We start from the raw sequence: 17249 nt of genomic DNA, 5'->3' as shown, positions 1-17249 counted from the left end.
CAGCCATACCTTAAAGATATTTATATTTTATTATTTAATGCAATATAAAATGATAAAATAGAGAAATTATTTTATTCGGAAATTTTTACCAAAATGACGATAATAAATTGCATTACATAGTAATCTTGCTGTAACAAGGATTTCTTTTGAAGTTCTCGCGCGAACGCACTAACGCAAGGAAGAGTAACGCTATAGGAGGTAATAAAGTGCCGATACGAGTGAATGCTATATAAGATGATCGCGGCATCAGCTGAGTCAGTCATTCTTTCGCAGACGGCGACAACATCAGGATCATTCGGTTTTTACGCGATATACTGTGGTGATATATAAATAACAAGTAATATACATAAGCATTAGTATTTCTCAGTTTTTCCTCGTTGACTTACTTCGCCGACTGATCGACGATACAATCAGAAAGATGGATATTAGGATCTTCGCGCTGGTTGCTTTCATTGCTGTCCTAGGATCCTTTACGGAGGCCCGATCCGCCTTTGGTTATCCTTATGGTTATCCTTATGGTTATCCTTATGGAAGTGAGTAGCAATCGTGAAGCTTTATTTTGTCATGAGCGAATTCAACAGTGTTCTACTTGTTTACTAACGTGATATTGTATGTTCGAATACCTTAAACATTCTGACATTAATTGTTTTCCGCAATTAAGATTCACAATTAAATTACAAGCTCAATGTTTAAATATTTTTGTGTGAGAATATTCTTTCTTTAACTTATAAATGTTAGCTACTAGAGCAAGTATACTAACATTTATGAGAACAAAAAATAAATTACGTACTAGGAAGCAATATATTCATCGCAGTTTAAAAGAATCATAAATTCGATGCGTAATAACACTTTTTTTTTTTCTCATTTTCAACCATTTTTATCAGGTAATCTTTTTAGTGTTTTATACAAACAGATGTGCAATACGATATGTAAATAAATTCGAGTTAGTTCTGCACTACTAATCGTTAACCAATAAAATTATTCAAAAGACATTGCATGTTGCATACATCAAGGTTGATAAAAATTAAAGCTAATGTTAAGTTACATAATGGCAACGTCGTGCATTTAAGTAGAAATAGCTGACGGTGCGCGGGAATTTCAGGATAATTGCGAGATTAGCAAACGCGGCAAAATTCCATCGACGAATTCGATAACATGCGGATATAATTTTATGATTTTAATCAACGCCGAAGAGCAGGTTTGCTATCAGGCTACTGACATTCTCTTTCTACATAAACATTCAGAAATTACGATTGTAGAAGAGATACTTTGAAAAATGAATGACGCCGCGGCGCGAGATGATAATTTTTTATTTATGATGTTAATTTTTCTGCAAACAGTCTAAAATCTTGCTAAAAATCTTTGCAAAGACATTCCGATGACTCATCGATAGGTCACTAAACAAGCATTTTCCAGTAGTTTGTGACAATTTATAATAATTTACGATAATTTATGCAAATATGTTAATTTGCGTGATACAATTTACGCACATTTAGTTTCTTTCCTTCTTTTTTAAAACTAGTTATTCATTAATATTAACAATATTTCTTTATTTGAAAAAAAAAGAAAAGAATAAATTATCGCGATTGTTATAAGCGATATTAATTATGATAACCAAGATTGATGTCCCATGATGCAGCATGCTCGCCTGCGCATATAAACATATGCGTAACCGCTCACACAACTGCTAGCCAAATGAAAATAATTTGACGCTCGCAGACCGTGACCTCATTTCGTTCTTCACCTTGACTCATGAGAAGATACTTTCTTTTCACTATCTTCTCATAATCTCTCGCGCACGACACGATTAGGGCTCATGCACAATGAGAGAAATAAGGAACAAGGAATTTAACATAGAGAGAATTCATAGTCGCATTTTTTTCAAGACACGGTTTTTCCTCTCTTTTCAAGACGGAATTCTCTCTGTTTAATTCCTTGTTCCTTATTTTTCTCATTGTGCATGAGTCCTTATTCCTATCATATTGATAAATATATAAAATATACGGCGCTAATTGATTTATCAAAATGTGCTTACTTCTGTTTAAACAGGAGGAATGTAACACATTTTGTAATATAAAATGAAAATTTAATATGTGTGTATAGTAGAGATAATAGAATAACAGAAAGGTAAGTTAAAAGTATTTTAATAGCTATATTTAAATATAATAAATATATAGGATGAGATGATAAGATAAAACATATTGCATAAAAATCAATTTACTTTTCGGATGTGATCTTGAACGCTAGGATGTTATCGAAAAAGAAATGCCTTAAGTACGTGGTTTATCAAATTAACGTGACTGCAGAACTTCAATATCTCACGATTAATGTCACGTATCGCGCATAATTCAATTATTATTCATTCTTTACTTATACGTTTTGCTGAAGAGAAATAAGCGATAACATAATTTGTTTACAAAATTTATCTTAATTGACAAATTTTTTACAATTTAATAGACCGATGGATAGTATTATAAGCAGTTTAAGATTCTGGACTAAAGAACCAGGATTTCAATTGTCGTATATTTTATATCAATGACTTTTAAATATCGTTTTTTTTTATGATATTTATGTCCCTATAAAACTTTTTATATTATACGGTATTTTATAAGTTATATATCTAAGCACAACCATTACTTTTATTAAACATTACTATTTGCGCAATATTGTGATCAGTAATACATTTATTAAGTGTTATCCATTATCTGTTATGTTAAGCATTATAATGTGACTAGTAACACATCTGGCATATTGTTGCGTGTCTTTGGTGATGGAATTCCGAGATATGGTCACAAGGCATATGTTACAACTAACAATGCTATTTCAACCAGTAGCCGAGAATCATCAACCATACGAGTTTCATCTCAGTAGCAACAAAGTATCTCGTTAAAGACTTGCTCTTTTGTTTTCATTTCTTCTCGAAGATGGAGGACTACGCGACGATAGACCGTCGGCCAGTCTCGCCGCGATGTCCAGGTTGAAGCGAGCAATCGATGATTCGAATGGTGAGAGTACCACCAATCAAGCAACTACAACGATCTCCTCGACAACAGATCCCACAACCACACCATCATCGACCACATCATCATCAACCACACCTTCATCAACCACGCCATCATCGACCACGCCATCATCGACCACACCTCCAACAACACCTACAACCACCGAACCAACCACTACACCCACCACTACCACAGAGGCGACGTCTCCCACGACTACGCCGACCACCACCTCCGCCAGTACTCCCACATCCACTTCCGTTACTACTCCAACAACCCTATCCACTACTACGCCTAGCACGACAACTCCAGAAAGCACGAAACCAACGCCCGAGCCGAAGAAACCAAACAACATTCAATCACGTTCGAACATTGACGAACCCGAACCCGAAGATTCCACTAAGAAACCTGGACCATCTAAGGACAAAGGGCCAACTCCCGGACCATACTTTGGCGCTCCTGGATACGGCTTTGGCGGTCCAGGTTTCGATCCCTATTTTGGTTATCCAGGATTCAACTCTATACCAGGTTATAACCCAAACTATGCGTGGACAAACAACGGGCCCGGATACGCGTCCGCAGGCGCAGGCGCGTCCACCGGAAATTTTGGATATCCAGCAATGGGATATCCAATGGGGCCATATCCTACCCCAGGATATCCTACACCAGGATATCCTACGCCGGCATACCCCACACCGTCATATCCCACGCCGGGATCACCGACGGGAGATCCATCTTTCGGTAGTCGAGGAGGATTTCAGGATAACTCACCGAACCAGAATAATCCACCAAACAGGGATAACTCGCCAAACCAGAACTTCGGCGGAGGTACGAGCATGAACCCAAAAATCCAAGGACGAAGACTGACTCAGAATTTTGGAGGATAATGAATGAATTGGGGTTGCATGCTGTGGTTTAGACGTTTCTCGATGTTTGTAAAAGATCGGCAGAAAAATGAAACCAATTGGATATCAAAGGCGAAGAAGAGAGATATTAGAATTACGTATTTCAAAATTTGTTTGGCGAAGTCGTGCTGATATTATGCTTTTTTTTAAATGCATGATATTTTGTCAAACCGAATTGTATTTTATGTAAAACGACTAATGTCGGTGATAATAGTTTTCGACGTTTATATATTTATTTATTTATATACGCGTGCGTTTGTACATTTATATATATATGTATATGTATATATATTTATTTGTATGCGTGTATTTATATATTTATTTATTTATTTTTTATTTATTTATGTATTTATTTATTTATTTATTTATTTATTTAGGTATACTTATACTTAGATAGTCTATGTAAACTTATGTGATTTATAACTGAATATAATCGCATGTAAATGCATGATTTTCACGCTGTATATATAGATGTCGTTATTTGTATCTTATCATGTACTCTATTTTTCGCAGATCCGTTGTATAATAACGCAGGACCCGGATACTTTTACCCAGGGCAATTTCCTAATTTCAATGACCCCACTTTTGACATGATTAAACAAATTCAGGCGCAGATCGAGGCGCAACATCAGGCGTAAGTCTCCAAGTAATATAAGTTGCAAATGACTGATCTTTACACTTCGAAGCATAACTATTGTAAGTCGAGTGGAATTCCCCGAAGTTATATTTGTAAAATCATTTACATTTAAAATTGCTCTTATACAATCTCAGTATTGTTTTAACATTTAATACATCAGAGATTTTTTTCATGTTTATTACACAATTAAAATAGATCTCTTTCCTGTCTAAATGCGTTCTTCCAGATTGTTTTTATTAACAAGTGTGCAAAGAACATTTTTTATTGAATTATTTTAAATTTAAAGTAAAACTTTTTATCTAAGTGTTTTATATAATCAAATATGCCTTATTTCTATAATTGATTACTAAAATTTTGTACTTTATGCTGTTTACGCCTTCGGTGATGTTTCTTCCCGAGTATCATTTTGCTTTAATAATCGTCCGTGATTTTGCAGACTAAGGAAACGCATTTGCATCCAATATTTATAATTATTCTTTTGAAATGCGATTGCAAGTTGTCATTCATATAGATTCGTAAAGCACATTGTAAACAGGAATTTATGTTGTACAGCAATATGGATCTCCACAATCGTTTAGCCAACGATCCTAATTACGGAAATTACGGAAATTACGGGAATCCTTACAGTGGCGGCGTACCGCAGGTGGCGAGTGCCAGCATCGGCTTAGGCCCATACGGTGGTTTCCAAACTGGCCAAATCAGTCCTGTAAGTCTTACGCTTTGAGTTGTTACAGCACCAAAAAACGGCAATACAGAACTTGTCCAGTTAACACGCTTCATTTTGCACACAATCAGATTGCAGTCTTCTGAATATAGTCTTTATTACCGGCGATCTCGCCATCATAGGCTGCTCCAGGAATAGAGTCCAGATTCGCTGATGATCTTCCTCCGCCATCGGGTAACAGTTTCGGAGTATTCGCTAGTTCTAGTTCCTCCAGCCAGACCGGCCCGGACGGCAAGCCGATTAATCATAAGTCGTCTGTTACTGGTGTTAATGATAATGGGAGAGTTTCTTACCGCACTGTGCACGATTAATTAAATTACGGCCATGACTGTGCCTATTTTTATAATCATTAATTTACTATCGTGCTATATATGGTGTTATCATGATAATGATAAAATTTTATAATTCAAAATTCAAAATTGTTACAAAAAAAAGATTGCGACAGAGGATTTTCAAAATTCCGACTCAAATATTTCCTTAAGATTGCCAGACAAATACTCAAGTTTCTTAGAACTAATAGATTCTCTCTATAAAATTAAAGTTATGACTTTTATATGATTTTCTATAATTGTTAGTAGCTTGATTTTTTTACTATCCGTTCGCGAGCAAGAATCGCTTGTGATACATATTTAAAAATCTCAATAAGCTTTCTTGCGTTAGTGTTATATTCTATTTGAGTAATATCGAATGCATATAACACTCTCTTGACGACTATTCTGCATTTAATTACTTGCTTTAATATATTCATATTGTTGTATCTATTATGTAATGCATAAATTAAACTCTTGACGCTTTTACAATGATTTTTTAATTTTATTACGTGACAATTAAATTGTTCTTAATAACACGATCCAATATTATTTTGTATAGCAATATTTACATCACAAAAACTTTACAATTTAATAAATAATTTTATAATGTTGTATCGTCGCTGGGTTTGGTCTTACTAAGCGGTGGTTCAATCTTATCATCGACTATAGGTTTATCTCGCGGCCATGTTTTATGATCCCGAAATCCCACGTTACCGTGATCTCCAAAATGATAATTCCAATATATTTGTGGCCGTCGAAATGTCCGTCCATACCAAGGCTCACCATATCCTTGATAAGTAGTTTGAATCTATTACGATGGGAAAAAAATACACTTTTTAGCTAATGAAGTATTACAAGAAATTTTTTAAACTCACTTTAGATGATTTATATAATTTATGTCAAACTGTTAAAAAGATAAAATTCTGTTTAGAATTTTATGTGCTGTAAAAAATATTCGAAAAATCGCAAAATACATATCCATATAAAATAAACTAAATATTTTAAAATAAAGAATATATTTAAATGGTATATAAATAAACTTTTACCTAAAATTTAAACGCAAATTATAGATCGTCAAAAATAAGTTTTAATCACTATAATATTAATTCTCATGCAGTATACAGTAAGACATCTTATATAACAAACTTTATCACCTGTGGAATATTGTTGCGATGAAAATGCATATGCATTGAACGTGGCGAATTTATTGAATGAAAAACAGGTTGCTTATCCTCATTAATACCTCGAAAACCATTGATTACCGGGACATCATCGATCTTAATGTTCGGTTTTGCTTTCGTGATAATGCTGAGATGCACCTCGGTGATGATATTTCCATTTTCATCCGATTTCGAAGAAACGGATACATTACATATACCATGTTCGCAAGAATCTCCGTTTGGTATGCTATCGTTACTGTTCACAACGACTTCAATATTATTGATTATTTTTTGTTGTTTTGCCGAATCATCCTGCAAAAAAATACGAGTTAATTGTCGCGTTATCTTAAAAGAGCTGCAATAGTTTTTAATATCGATATGTTGTATGATATAATTATCTTTCTTGTATAATAATGAGATAATATTTGATATAAATAAAATAATTAATTTTTATAATATTTGGTCAGGATTCTATAAGAGTTCTTAATACAGAAAATTATTTAAATGTGTTAAATATAAGACAACGTTAAAATAAAAAAATAAAATTGAGTCTTAAATTTTCTAACAGCACATTCATTCGTTAGTTTAACGTCTATTTTAATGTAGTTAATTATTTATTTTATCAAATTATTTTAATGATGAATTTTTAACTTATAAAATTTATATACTCGATATCATGAATATTTCACACATAAATTAACACATGAAATTGTACTAATCTTGAGTATATTCAAAACGTATGCACTGTATTATAGTAATAAATATTCACGACTGGTTATTCGAGGAAATTGTAACGTTGCAAAGTAGCTGATTTGATAGCTTAATGGTTCTACATTTGATATACATGAAATTAAAAGATGAATAATAGATTATGCGAATACAAAAATAATTTTCTTTTTAAATTATATTAAATGCTTTAATTTAATTTTAATTTTGGATTTAAACTGAATTTAATTTAATGCTTATATGTAGCATTAATATATGATCGCGCAATACAGACTTGAATTAATATTATTCTTGACGAATATTCTAATTTGTCATCAATTTCATTGCATATTTTTTGGACTTCGTTGATCAAGTGAATTGCATTATTTCTTAATTTTATTTTCCACAGCCTGCAAGATGAAAACGATTGATATCTAATTATTGATTTAACTGCATAACTTATACAATTTATATAATGCAAATACGAATATTTTAACTAGAAAAATAGAAAATTAGTTTAAATTAAACATAAGCGTTACATTAAGTTAAATCTAATTTTAGAATTATTTTTTATTGCATAATCTACACTTTATCTATTACTTTTTGTTTTATTTTATGGATATATGTAAAGTGTAAAGCTATCAAATCAACTACTTTGTGACATTGCTATTTTTTTGAAGAACCAAATAGCCATAATGCACAAGTCTAATGTCTAAGTGACTTACACGTTATAACTACTAAAAAATGGATGCAATTTTAAAACATTTGTGTTATTTATTTTGTACAAAACTGAATATCAACTCGCAACTTGCGAGACTGTGTAATTATTTTTTTATGACGTCTGTTACTCACGCACGATGGATAGATCCTTCTTTTTCTCGGTTCACTTGCTTTTACGAGCTCGCTTCCATGATCCCAGATGAATGTCGATGATTTAGGTGCACGCAAAATTGATTCCGGTGGACTAATAGATTTTCTTGGATTTATAGTCGTGCTCAAGGTGGGGTTGGCTAATGTCTCTTCATTTTCATTAGAATCGAAATCGATCTTTGACGAAACTTTGACACCTGTACCAAAATTGTTAAACATTATGATCGCAAAACACCCGGCGAGAATTATTTTTGTTTGCATTTTCATCGTTCTTTCGCCAATACACAGGCGACACTGATTTTCCATAAAATACTTCTGTCACTGTACAAGTTGTTTCAAGGAAGGGATAAATACTCAAAGCGGAGTATATATAGTGATGACAATCATTATTGTAGAAAATTGGAATGGCCTCCGACTCGTAAAGCGTAACAAAGATGGTCTCGAAGAAGCAAGTAATACCTTTCTCGAAGGATTCGGACCAGTGATTTTAATTGCTTCCTGAGATCAATATCGCGAGATTCATGGATACTTCTAACTAATATAAATAAACGACCATTATATGTAAATAAGATTGTTAATGGAAGAAATTGACAAATAAGAATTTTACATTACTAATTAATTCTATCTTTTGAGAAACACAAGCTATTATATGTATATAAATTTTTGAGATCCATTTGCCGAGTCAATTTATCTTTTAATATGTTTAAAAGTGTGCGATTTCAATATGTGATTACCAAACAGAAACGAGAGTAATATATGCGTACTACAACGTTTGTTACTTCCTGGAGAGTACACTTACTTTCGCGCTGAACAAAGGTTCGCTCTAATAATGATTCGCCGTGAATAGGTTAGTGGAGGGTATGATGAATGCTCATGAATGACATTATCTCGCGCCTGTTACGATGAGCGAAGTGTTCGCTCTAAAATGCACCCCGTTATGGCCCGTTGCAGCCAGCACATCAGCGCTAAAGTAATTTCGAATTCTGTCACCCTCAACGGCTAAATCCCAGCGCAAACAAAGAGCGCAAGAGCCTCATTGAGATTCATTAAAATCCTTGTTGCCCCTTTCAGCCCTGCGAAACTGTGACGGGCCTCTCCCCCGATCACTGTCTTTGTTCTTAGGGGTCCTTTTATCATCGCGACGCTAAAATGTTTAAAAAAGTTTATCTCTGTCATTTGGTGTAATTGTTTATTGAAAGCAACGTGAGATTAATTGTGTAATGGATAAATGAGAGAGAGAGTTTTAATGATGTCACCCTTTCCTGTGCCGTATTTCGTGCCTCACGGAATAATGATTCAGCCGTACCGTATAGCAGGCGCCAAACGTTCGTGCCGTCGAACGTCGCGACCGCGCTTAAATTGTTCGTGCCAAAGATGCAATTATGCAGTGGCGGATCGGCAGGCAATTGCAGGATATCGCGTTACGTAAATCCTCTTCCTAAGATCGGCGATTACCGAGACTCGAGCATCACGGTCGCGCAATGACGCAAAATCCTCATTAAGGCGCAAGAGTATTTCGCTGAATGACCGAAGTATGCTTATTTCCGAGGAAACGAAACGCGCCGGTGACTAATTTGTAACCGATTCTCCGAGCTCCGTCGGATTGTTCGTTTTCTCAAGAAGTATTCGATGGTAAACGGCTGCCGCGACACGACGATCGTAAAAACCGTATCTAAGCGAACTCCCGCTGTTCTCGCACAATTAAACCTTACGCGTTTGTCTGCCGACTGTATAAATACACGTCTTTTTTTTCACGCGCGCGTGTTTTTGCTTGTTTCCGGCTTTCCAAGCACCCTTCGGCCGCTCTCGCAGGCCGAGCATTTACCGTCGACGGAGCGTAGAAAACGGAGTGTCTAATGTAGCGTGCCTAATCGGGCTCGCATTATTGGGGAATCACCGACGATATACGCAGAGACGTATCTTGACAGTGTAAATATGCTACAAATTAATGTTCTGGCGGCCCAAGGCTGTTCATGCTCTCACGGAACGTACTTCACGAAGCGTCCTCATTCGTAGGTATTGAACAGAGAGCGCATAATAGCGAGTGAACAACGTTAAATTCCGGATAAAACGATTTATAGCTAAGAAAGGGGGGAGGCTTAATACAAGGGCTTGGTAATAGGGCGTCGGTATATTTCGATAGTATGATAATACATTTAAATGTTTAATAAATTGTAATAATTTTATCTCGTGGAATTATTCATAACCACGGAAAAATATTACAATACGTGCTTTACGAGTAGAAGAATAAATCACAATAAAAATAGTTTTATTTTAATCAAACAATTTATATTGTAGGGCTTATAAATTGTCGAATTTACATACATTATATACATTTATATGCCAATGAATTGCCCGTACCCATACAATTATTTTGATGTTTATAAATGTTACGATAATTTTGAAATATTATGGATACAATTATTCATTTGAATGTAATTTGATTACTTATAAAATGTGATATAATATAGGTACTCTGTAAAATGCAAATAAAAGCTTTGTGTTGATACAAATTTCTGCACAATGACGATTAAAAATTTTCCTTACTTATTTGTACTTCATATGATTAAAGAATGATCCATATTGGTTAAAAATGTTTTAAATTATATTTTCATGGTTACTCTACCTAATTTATTCATTTGTAATTATAAAAAGAAATATAATAGCATATAAATTTAATATATACGCATTATATATTATATAAAAATGAAGGAAGTATGAAAATATGCATTCAATAATATTCGTCATTTTAAACGAGACATCGCAAAGACCGCCGTTAATTTTCTCACGCGACACTGGCACTGCTGCCATACGAATTACAAGACTCGTTTAGGATGTGACATATGGCTTTGACGAACGGTTTCCGAGAAAACAGAAACTCTTTCCACACAGCGCATTTGCACCCTTCCTTTCACCGCGAAGAAAGGCTCGCCAGAAATAACCGGTGAACGATTTAAAACCGTGCTAGGAAGAATGACGTTTACGACTGTTTTCGTAGTGACGGATCACTCGTGAGAGGGTGGACGCGGACAAAAGTAACGACGCTGTCATTCTGTATCGTATAGATAGAAATTTATTGGGCTCGCAACGCCTGCAGTTTGTATGTACAATTATAGTCTCGTGCGCTACACACATGTTAATTATATACATATACACGAGATTCTTTTGTTTAAGCGCGATTCGTATACTCATCGATAAACGCGTATGCACACGGCTTAACAATATATTATGTACAAAAATACAAAAGAGAAAAAAGGTGGGAAGGTATTGGCACACTCGAAACACACTCATATATAGGCAAGCAAAGCGCGTATCACATGGCTCAGAGATTCGCCGTTTCACCACCGGCAGTACAGGTTTCCGAAAATGGGACTGGCGTTGCACGATGACGTATCGTGCTCGCCGGTTTTGGTAATCATGGTTGACACAGGTCGAACGAGCGCCAAACACATGGCGCAATAGAGGGAGTTCAGTCTTAACTTTTACAATATGAATAATTCACGCGATTTTTACATGCTGTGCTTAATTACTACACCTGTTTGATGTTTTGAGAACGTATCGCTTAGAAATATACATATATTCCTGCGTGACTAAAATTTTAGAATTTTTTTTTATATGAAAATTATTTCGCAACAGTAAAATTCTATTCTAAATTCAGTTTTGACTGGCAGTTACTTCTTAAGCGATTCACTTAATTACACAGTTTTGAAGCGAAAACTGATGTAATATTTATATTGCATTAGAATCTATCATATCTATACAGACTGCTATCAAAATGCTTCAATTATACGAGGACCTAAGCACTAGAATATGATATATACACACGTTCCTATATTGAAGTCTCAATAGGATTCCTTGGATAAAAATTTTGATATGTTTAAAAATTCAATGGAGACAACTTAATAGCAAAGTTCAGTCCTATGTACTTTACAGCCAGTGAGCACGCTCAATTAAACATATCGCGTTAATTGAGTGTGAAAATCTTGTAGACAAACAATCAATTGACTAAACGTTGGCCTCTCCTCCGCTGACATCGCCCAACAATACGCCATCACTGCGAACAGCTCGTCCGGACAGTTTATCGGTTGCGCCAACCTGTATCCCTCTCGGAGATAGGATGCCATCTCAAATGGATCCACTTCTCCATAAGGCTGTTGTGCCAACGTCGTTAGCTCCCACAATAAAACACCAAATGCCCACTAAAATTTCATAAAATATCATGATGAAAATAACACAATATAACATACATCATTTTAAAATAGTCATTATCGCCGTATAAACGTTTAGCACTATATAAACTGTGAATATAGAATAAAGACTTTAATTAAAACTTTGATTTATCAAAAAATAAAAGCATCAAGGAGGAAATATCAGATAAATTGGAAAATATTTGATATTTATTCTATAGTATTTTTAATTTTTATTATTATTCTATAGTATTTTAATTTTTATTCCATTCTTTCTATAATATTTCAAACTCGTAAATGTTACTTACCACGTCAGAAGCTGTAGTGAAGGTCTTATTGAGTAAACTTTCTATCGCTAGCCACTTGATAGGGCGATTTTCGTTATCGCCAAGGCAGTGATAATCCTGTGGGAACAGATCTCTAGCCAAGGCGTTATCCGTAATCTGTACTCTTAAGTCATCGTCCACCCTGAAAGATAAAAATCGGTGAACTTGGGATGACGGTCGTGTCGGAGAAGCACAGATCACGCGATTTCATTACCGCATCGTTATAAATACTTTCCCCGAATGGAAGTCAGGCAGATACCAGCAATTAAAGCCTTACGGTAACACACCGGTTATTAAGTCTACGCGCAATTAATTCGGTAACGAGACGTAACGGACTTTATTGTACAGCCATATAAAATCCGAAGCCGGCCGAGCTATATTAAAAGCGATATATCTCCAGCAGTAAAAATTTTAGAGGCACTCAAGAATTTATAAGACGAGTAAATTAACTTATCTAGAACTAATGTAAAACATATTTAGTGGATATATTTATGCTTTAAAAGAGGTCTACATCGTACACCTCGAAAAAGTTTGTAATGATTTATTGTTCTTACTTATTGTTCTTACTTACACGCAATTTCTGGCAGCCAAGTCTCTATGAACGAGCCTTTTTCTGTGAAGATATTGTACACCTTTGGCAGCTTGGAGTGCCATTTCCACCACTTCTTGCGTGGTAAGAGCCCTCGGAGGTCCTTCATTACTATACTTGCACCTTAATAAAAATCTCTTCATATTTCTGTAACCCGTGTGTGGGTACAACAGAAAAGGAGCGCCTCGGTCTTCAATAGAAACACCGAGAACCGGAAGTAACGCCGGATGACTTAGTCCGTACAGGGCAAAACCTTCTCGCAATAAAAGAGCCACCTTTTCAAAACAAAAAAATTATATTTAAATGTATCATCTTGGCCACATTTTAAAAAAGAGACTTATCTCTTCGTAATAAATAAGATATTCTGTTTTTTAATAAGATAATATGATTAAAATAGCTAATATACGCGTTTATTTTATATTTCTATATTGATAATTATAATTATATTATTAATTATAAATATACAATTATAATTATCCCCAAGAGCGTAATTTGAGAGAATCATTTCAAATTAACCTACTTGCGATTGGGATGCGTGCTCGGCAGCAGTTTTCACCAATACGTCCTTCGAGGATGAAGCGCCTTCTTCGTGGTAACTGCCTCTATACACGCGCCCAAATGTTCCCTCCAATTCAATACTAAGGAGGCGCACCCTGCATCTGTAATGCGAGAAAGATTAATTCTTTCGTTTAATTCTACAATTTTTCACCTATTTCTGCGGTATAAGATATTTATAAGTAAATAAAAAAAGATTTATTTTTATGACGTTTGTTGTCGCAAATAAATAATCTATCTCCGAAAATTGATTGTCAGACAATCGGGTCCCATATAAGAATATTATTCAATATTTTTTCTTAACTTAATCCAATTAATTTTGTTGAAAACGTGATAATCACCTTTGCACAGTGATTTCCTGGATTCGTTCGTGAAGTTCTCTGTTAGGACGATCATCTAGTCTTCTATAAGACGATCCCGACGCAGCGGAGGTAGGTGGAGGTGTTTCCGGTGATAAAAAAGTTTGTGCAGGCCCCACTCCGGTGCCTCTTTCCATGCTGCACGCTGAACTGAGTCCCCTGGATTCCCTGCAATTCACAAATCTTATATATATATACATATATGTATATATTCAAAAATTTACTCAACTACTCGGTTCTCTTTAACGGTACGTTTCACTTACTGTAGAGGATCTCGATGTCTCCTGGTCTTCTTATCGCGCACATAGTAGGCGATAATCAAGACGATGATAATCGCCAAGAATGCACCCGCGCAGCCAATCCCCACGTAGAAAAGCTGACCGCCAGAAGTGGAGTTAGAGGCAGCAACGAGGACCTCCTCGGGCTCGGTGTAACTCTCTTTCTTCATACAAATTTTTTTTCGCTTGAACTCCAAAGTGGTGGTGTTCTTCCTTGGTAGCGAGACATTTATTCGGAGACTGAAGTCAACCTCTACGTTGTAGGGCCCGCAATGCAACGACAAGGCCCACGTTTGCACATCACCGACGGGTATCTCGCCAACTTGGGAAATGTTCAGGGAACTGCTCAGCACCGAAGGATTGCTGATGTCCACGGACATCGTATATGGCAGCTGAAAGCATCGAGAATTTCACTTTTATCTTATTAATTCTGATGTTGCATATTCTTAACTTGCGAAAGACTAGAAAGTTGGAAATCTTTGCAAAAAAACGTTGCAGAAAGAATATACCAATTAATTAAAACGTATGTCATATATAGTCAATCCACACGCTTGAATGATCGAAGTGTAGTGTAGAACGAAGCGACGAAAGACTTGAGAAAAGGAGCGCGCACACGAGCGTTCGATAAGTACGGATCTTAATTGTAACTCTTGTAAAGGATACGCAAAACAGACGGAACAATGTCGGAGGTTTGGCCGGCTACCGCCCCGTCATAATCTCAAGAACGTTGAACTATAATCTCGAGCGTACCGGCCATTCTCGGAAGACAATTTGTGCTCAGCGAGAGCAAAGCGAGTCCAGAGGACTCGCGAAAACAAGAGTGGAAAGAAAACGGCGAGATGGGTGAGGACGAGGGGATGGAAAGGCCGGTAGAAGGAAGCGAGGCTAGGCGATGCAGAAGCAGCGAGCGAGCGAGCTCGCAGCTGATTACTAGCTCGCAGTGATGATCGGTTCTCGGCCGGCCACGAGGAGAGTACCTCGTCAACTTGCCGGCTTGTCGCTACTGCTATCTGACGCTCTCCTGCGGTCTTTTACGGCCACGAAGACCGTGGCTGCCGCACTATGTGGCCAGCCAAGCAGTGTTTCTTCTAAATGGACTAGCGGATTTCCAGTTAAGAATTTAAATTGACGAGAGATGAGAGATTTTTTGTGATACCCTGATTCTCAATATATTTTAGCGAGTAACTTTCTTGAGATATAAATATATACGAACATAAAAATATAATTATTATTTTATTTAATAATGGTTGAGAGAATATAAGAAAAATAAATATATGTAATTTTGCAGCAATTAACGTACTTCATCATCTGCGCTTTTTTTGCACAGTAAATACTGTATAATTGCTTATGACAGATGGCACGACAACGACATTGTGATGGATGGAACATTCTTGAAAAATGTCTTTGCGCGGTTAGGCTATCTTTGTACTTTCGCAAAAGACGTCAATTTTCATATAGCTTCGGAAAAAATTCCCATATACCGCGCGCGACTCGCACAATGCAGCTCCTTCTGTAAGTCTCGTTAATTTTCAAATCCGCCATATGCTTCATCCTCAATACGGAACGACGTTGCGTGATGCGCGAGCGAAGGAAAATTGCTATACCCGCGCGCTATACAAATACCCACGCAGCAAACGTCCGCGATCGAAATTGAATGCGCGCTGCCTGGCGCGCAACGCCGCCGCCAGCAGGAGGATTCCCCTGATAATTCGACGTGTACGGCGTCGCATCCAGAAACCGCTTTATCGCGGCACAATTCCCGCAGGTTTGACGGACAGGCGCTGGTTTAAGTACCATTCAAGCCACTCGGTTTTGCCGCGGAGGTGACGGATGTCTTTGCGTCGCTCGTCAGTCTTCCTCATCTCCTTTTTCAGCCCTCTCCCCCTTCCCCCCTCTCCAGCCCAGTTGTCTGCTGTATCCCGAGACAACTGGAAGAAGTGGATGGACCACTTTGTCCCGCTCCTGGATCCGTCCTTTTTTTCCGCGCATCGTCGACGAGTCAATCGGACACCCCGCCGCATTCTGCCCACTTTTCGCCGCCACTTTGTCAATGTACCACGGATGTCGACGGCGAGCAGCGGGCAGAGAAGTGGTTTGCGAGGATTCGCCGATGACTCATGGACGAGAGAAAGAGAGACGGTCTCTGGTTTCGATTTTATATCCCCGCATGAATATGCAGCTGCGCGATTCTCACCGTCATAACTATCGCGCGATGTGTCTGCCGCGTCGTTACATTACGAGTAACATAAAATTAATTCGCACGGTAGGATGCCCGTTGGTTATTTATTCGGGACAAAAAGTAGGAGAAGTCGATCGGTGGAATCTTAATATTAACGAACGCGTACGATGAAAATAAAAGAGAGAATTCACCGATGCGAGAAATACGAAGAGGAAATATGAGCTTTAATTAAAACATGAAAGAAATCCGAGATAATTAATTGTTGTCTGATAAACGAATACATCACGTAATTTCCATCGTGTTTCACTAACGAAGGTTGAACGTTGGATATTTCATTTGTTCTTTTGAACTGAGAAGACTACGCCATTGCGAGCGCGCTGAGAACTTGAAAAACTGAAAGGTACGATATGCCTCGATAATCCCGATAAGTACGGCCACGCCATAAGGACACGATAGAAACGCGAA

The 17249-nt window shown here is 36.7% G+C and overlaps 3 protein-coding genes across 3 annotated transcripts; 1 reads left to right on the top strand and 2 right to left on the bottom strand.

Moving 5' to 3' along the window:
- Positions 1 to 418: 418 nt before the first annotated feature.
- Positions 419 to 6060, top strand: LOC112459381 (nuclear pore complex protein DDB_G0274915-like). The gene is made up of 5 exons (XM_025023447.1): positions 419 to 533; positions 2925 to 3827; positions 4418 to 4538; positions 5094 to 5247; positions 5388 to 6060. Exons 1-5 carry the CDS (start codon positions 419 to 421, stop codon positions 5574 to 5576), a joined length of 1482 nt encoding a protein of 493 aa, XP_024879215.1. The 3' UTR covers positions 5577 to 6060.
- LOC112459380 lies at positions 5858 to 8669 on the bottom strand. The gene is made up of 3 exons (XM_025023445.1): positions 8294 to 8669; positions 6731 to 7048; positions 5858 to 6384 (listed from the first exon to the last, which is right to left on the bottom strand). The coding sequence occupies exons 1-3, from the start codon at positions 8615 to 8617 to the stop codon at positions 6178 to 6180; spliced, it is 849 nt and encodes a 282-aa protein (XP_024879213.1). The 5' UTR covers positions 8618 to 8669; the 3' UTR covers positions 5858 to 6177.
- Positions 8670 to 11044: 2375 nt separating this feature from the next.
- Positions 11045 to 15015, bottom strand: LOC112459379 (tyrosine-protein kinase Dnt-like; the record flags this gene model as incomplete). The annotated part of the gene is made up of 6 exons (XM_025023444.1): positions 11045 to 12510; positions 12807 to 12966; positions 13396 to 13688; positions 13934 to 14072; positions 14310 to 14495; positions 14591 to 15015. Coding segments are annotated over 6 exons (1452 nt in total), but the record flags the coding sequence as incomplete, so codon positions are not given.
- Positions 15016 to 17249: the final 2234 nt, after the last annotated feature.

The sequence above is a fragment of the Temnothorax curvispinosus genome, unplaced genomic scaffold (assembly GCF_003070985.1).
Source record: "Temnothorax curvispinosus isolate PA1 unplaced genomic scaffold, ASM307098v1 QBEX01009779.1, whole genome shotgun sequence".
Classification (NCBI taxonomy): Eukaryota; Metazoa; Arthropoda; class Insecta; order Hymenoptera; family Formicidae; genus Temnothorax; species Temnothorax curvispinosus.
This window is presented reverse-complemented; position numbering and strand designations above follow the sequence as displayed.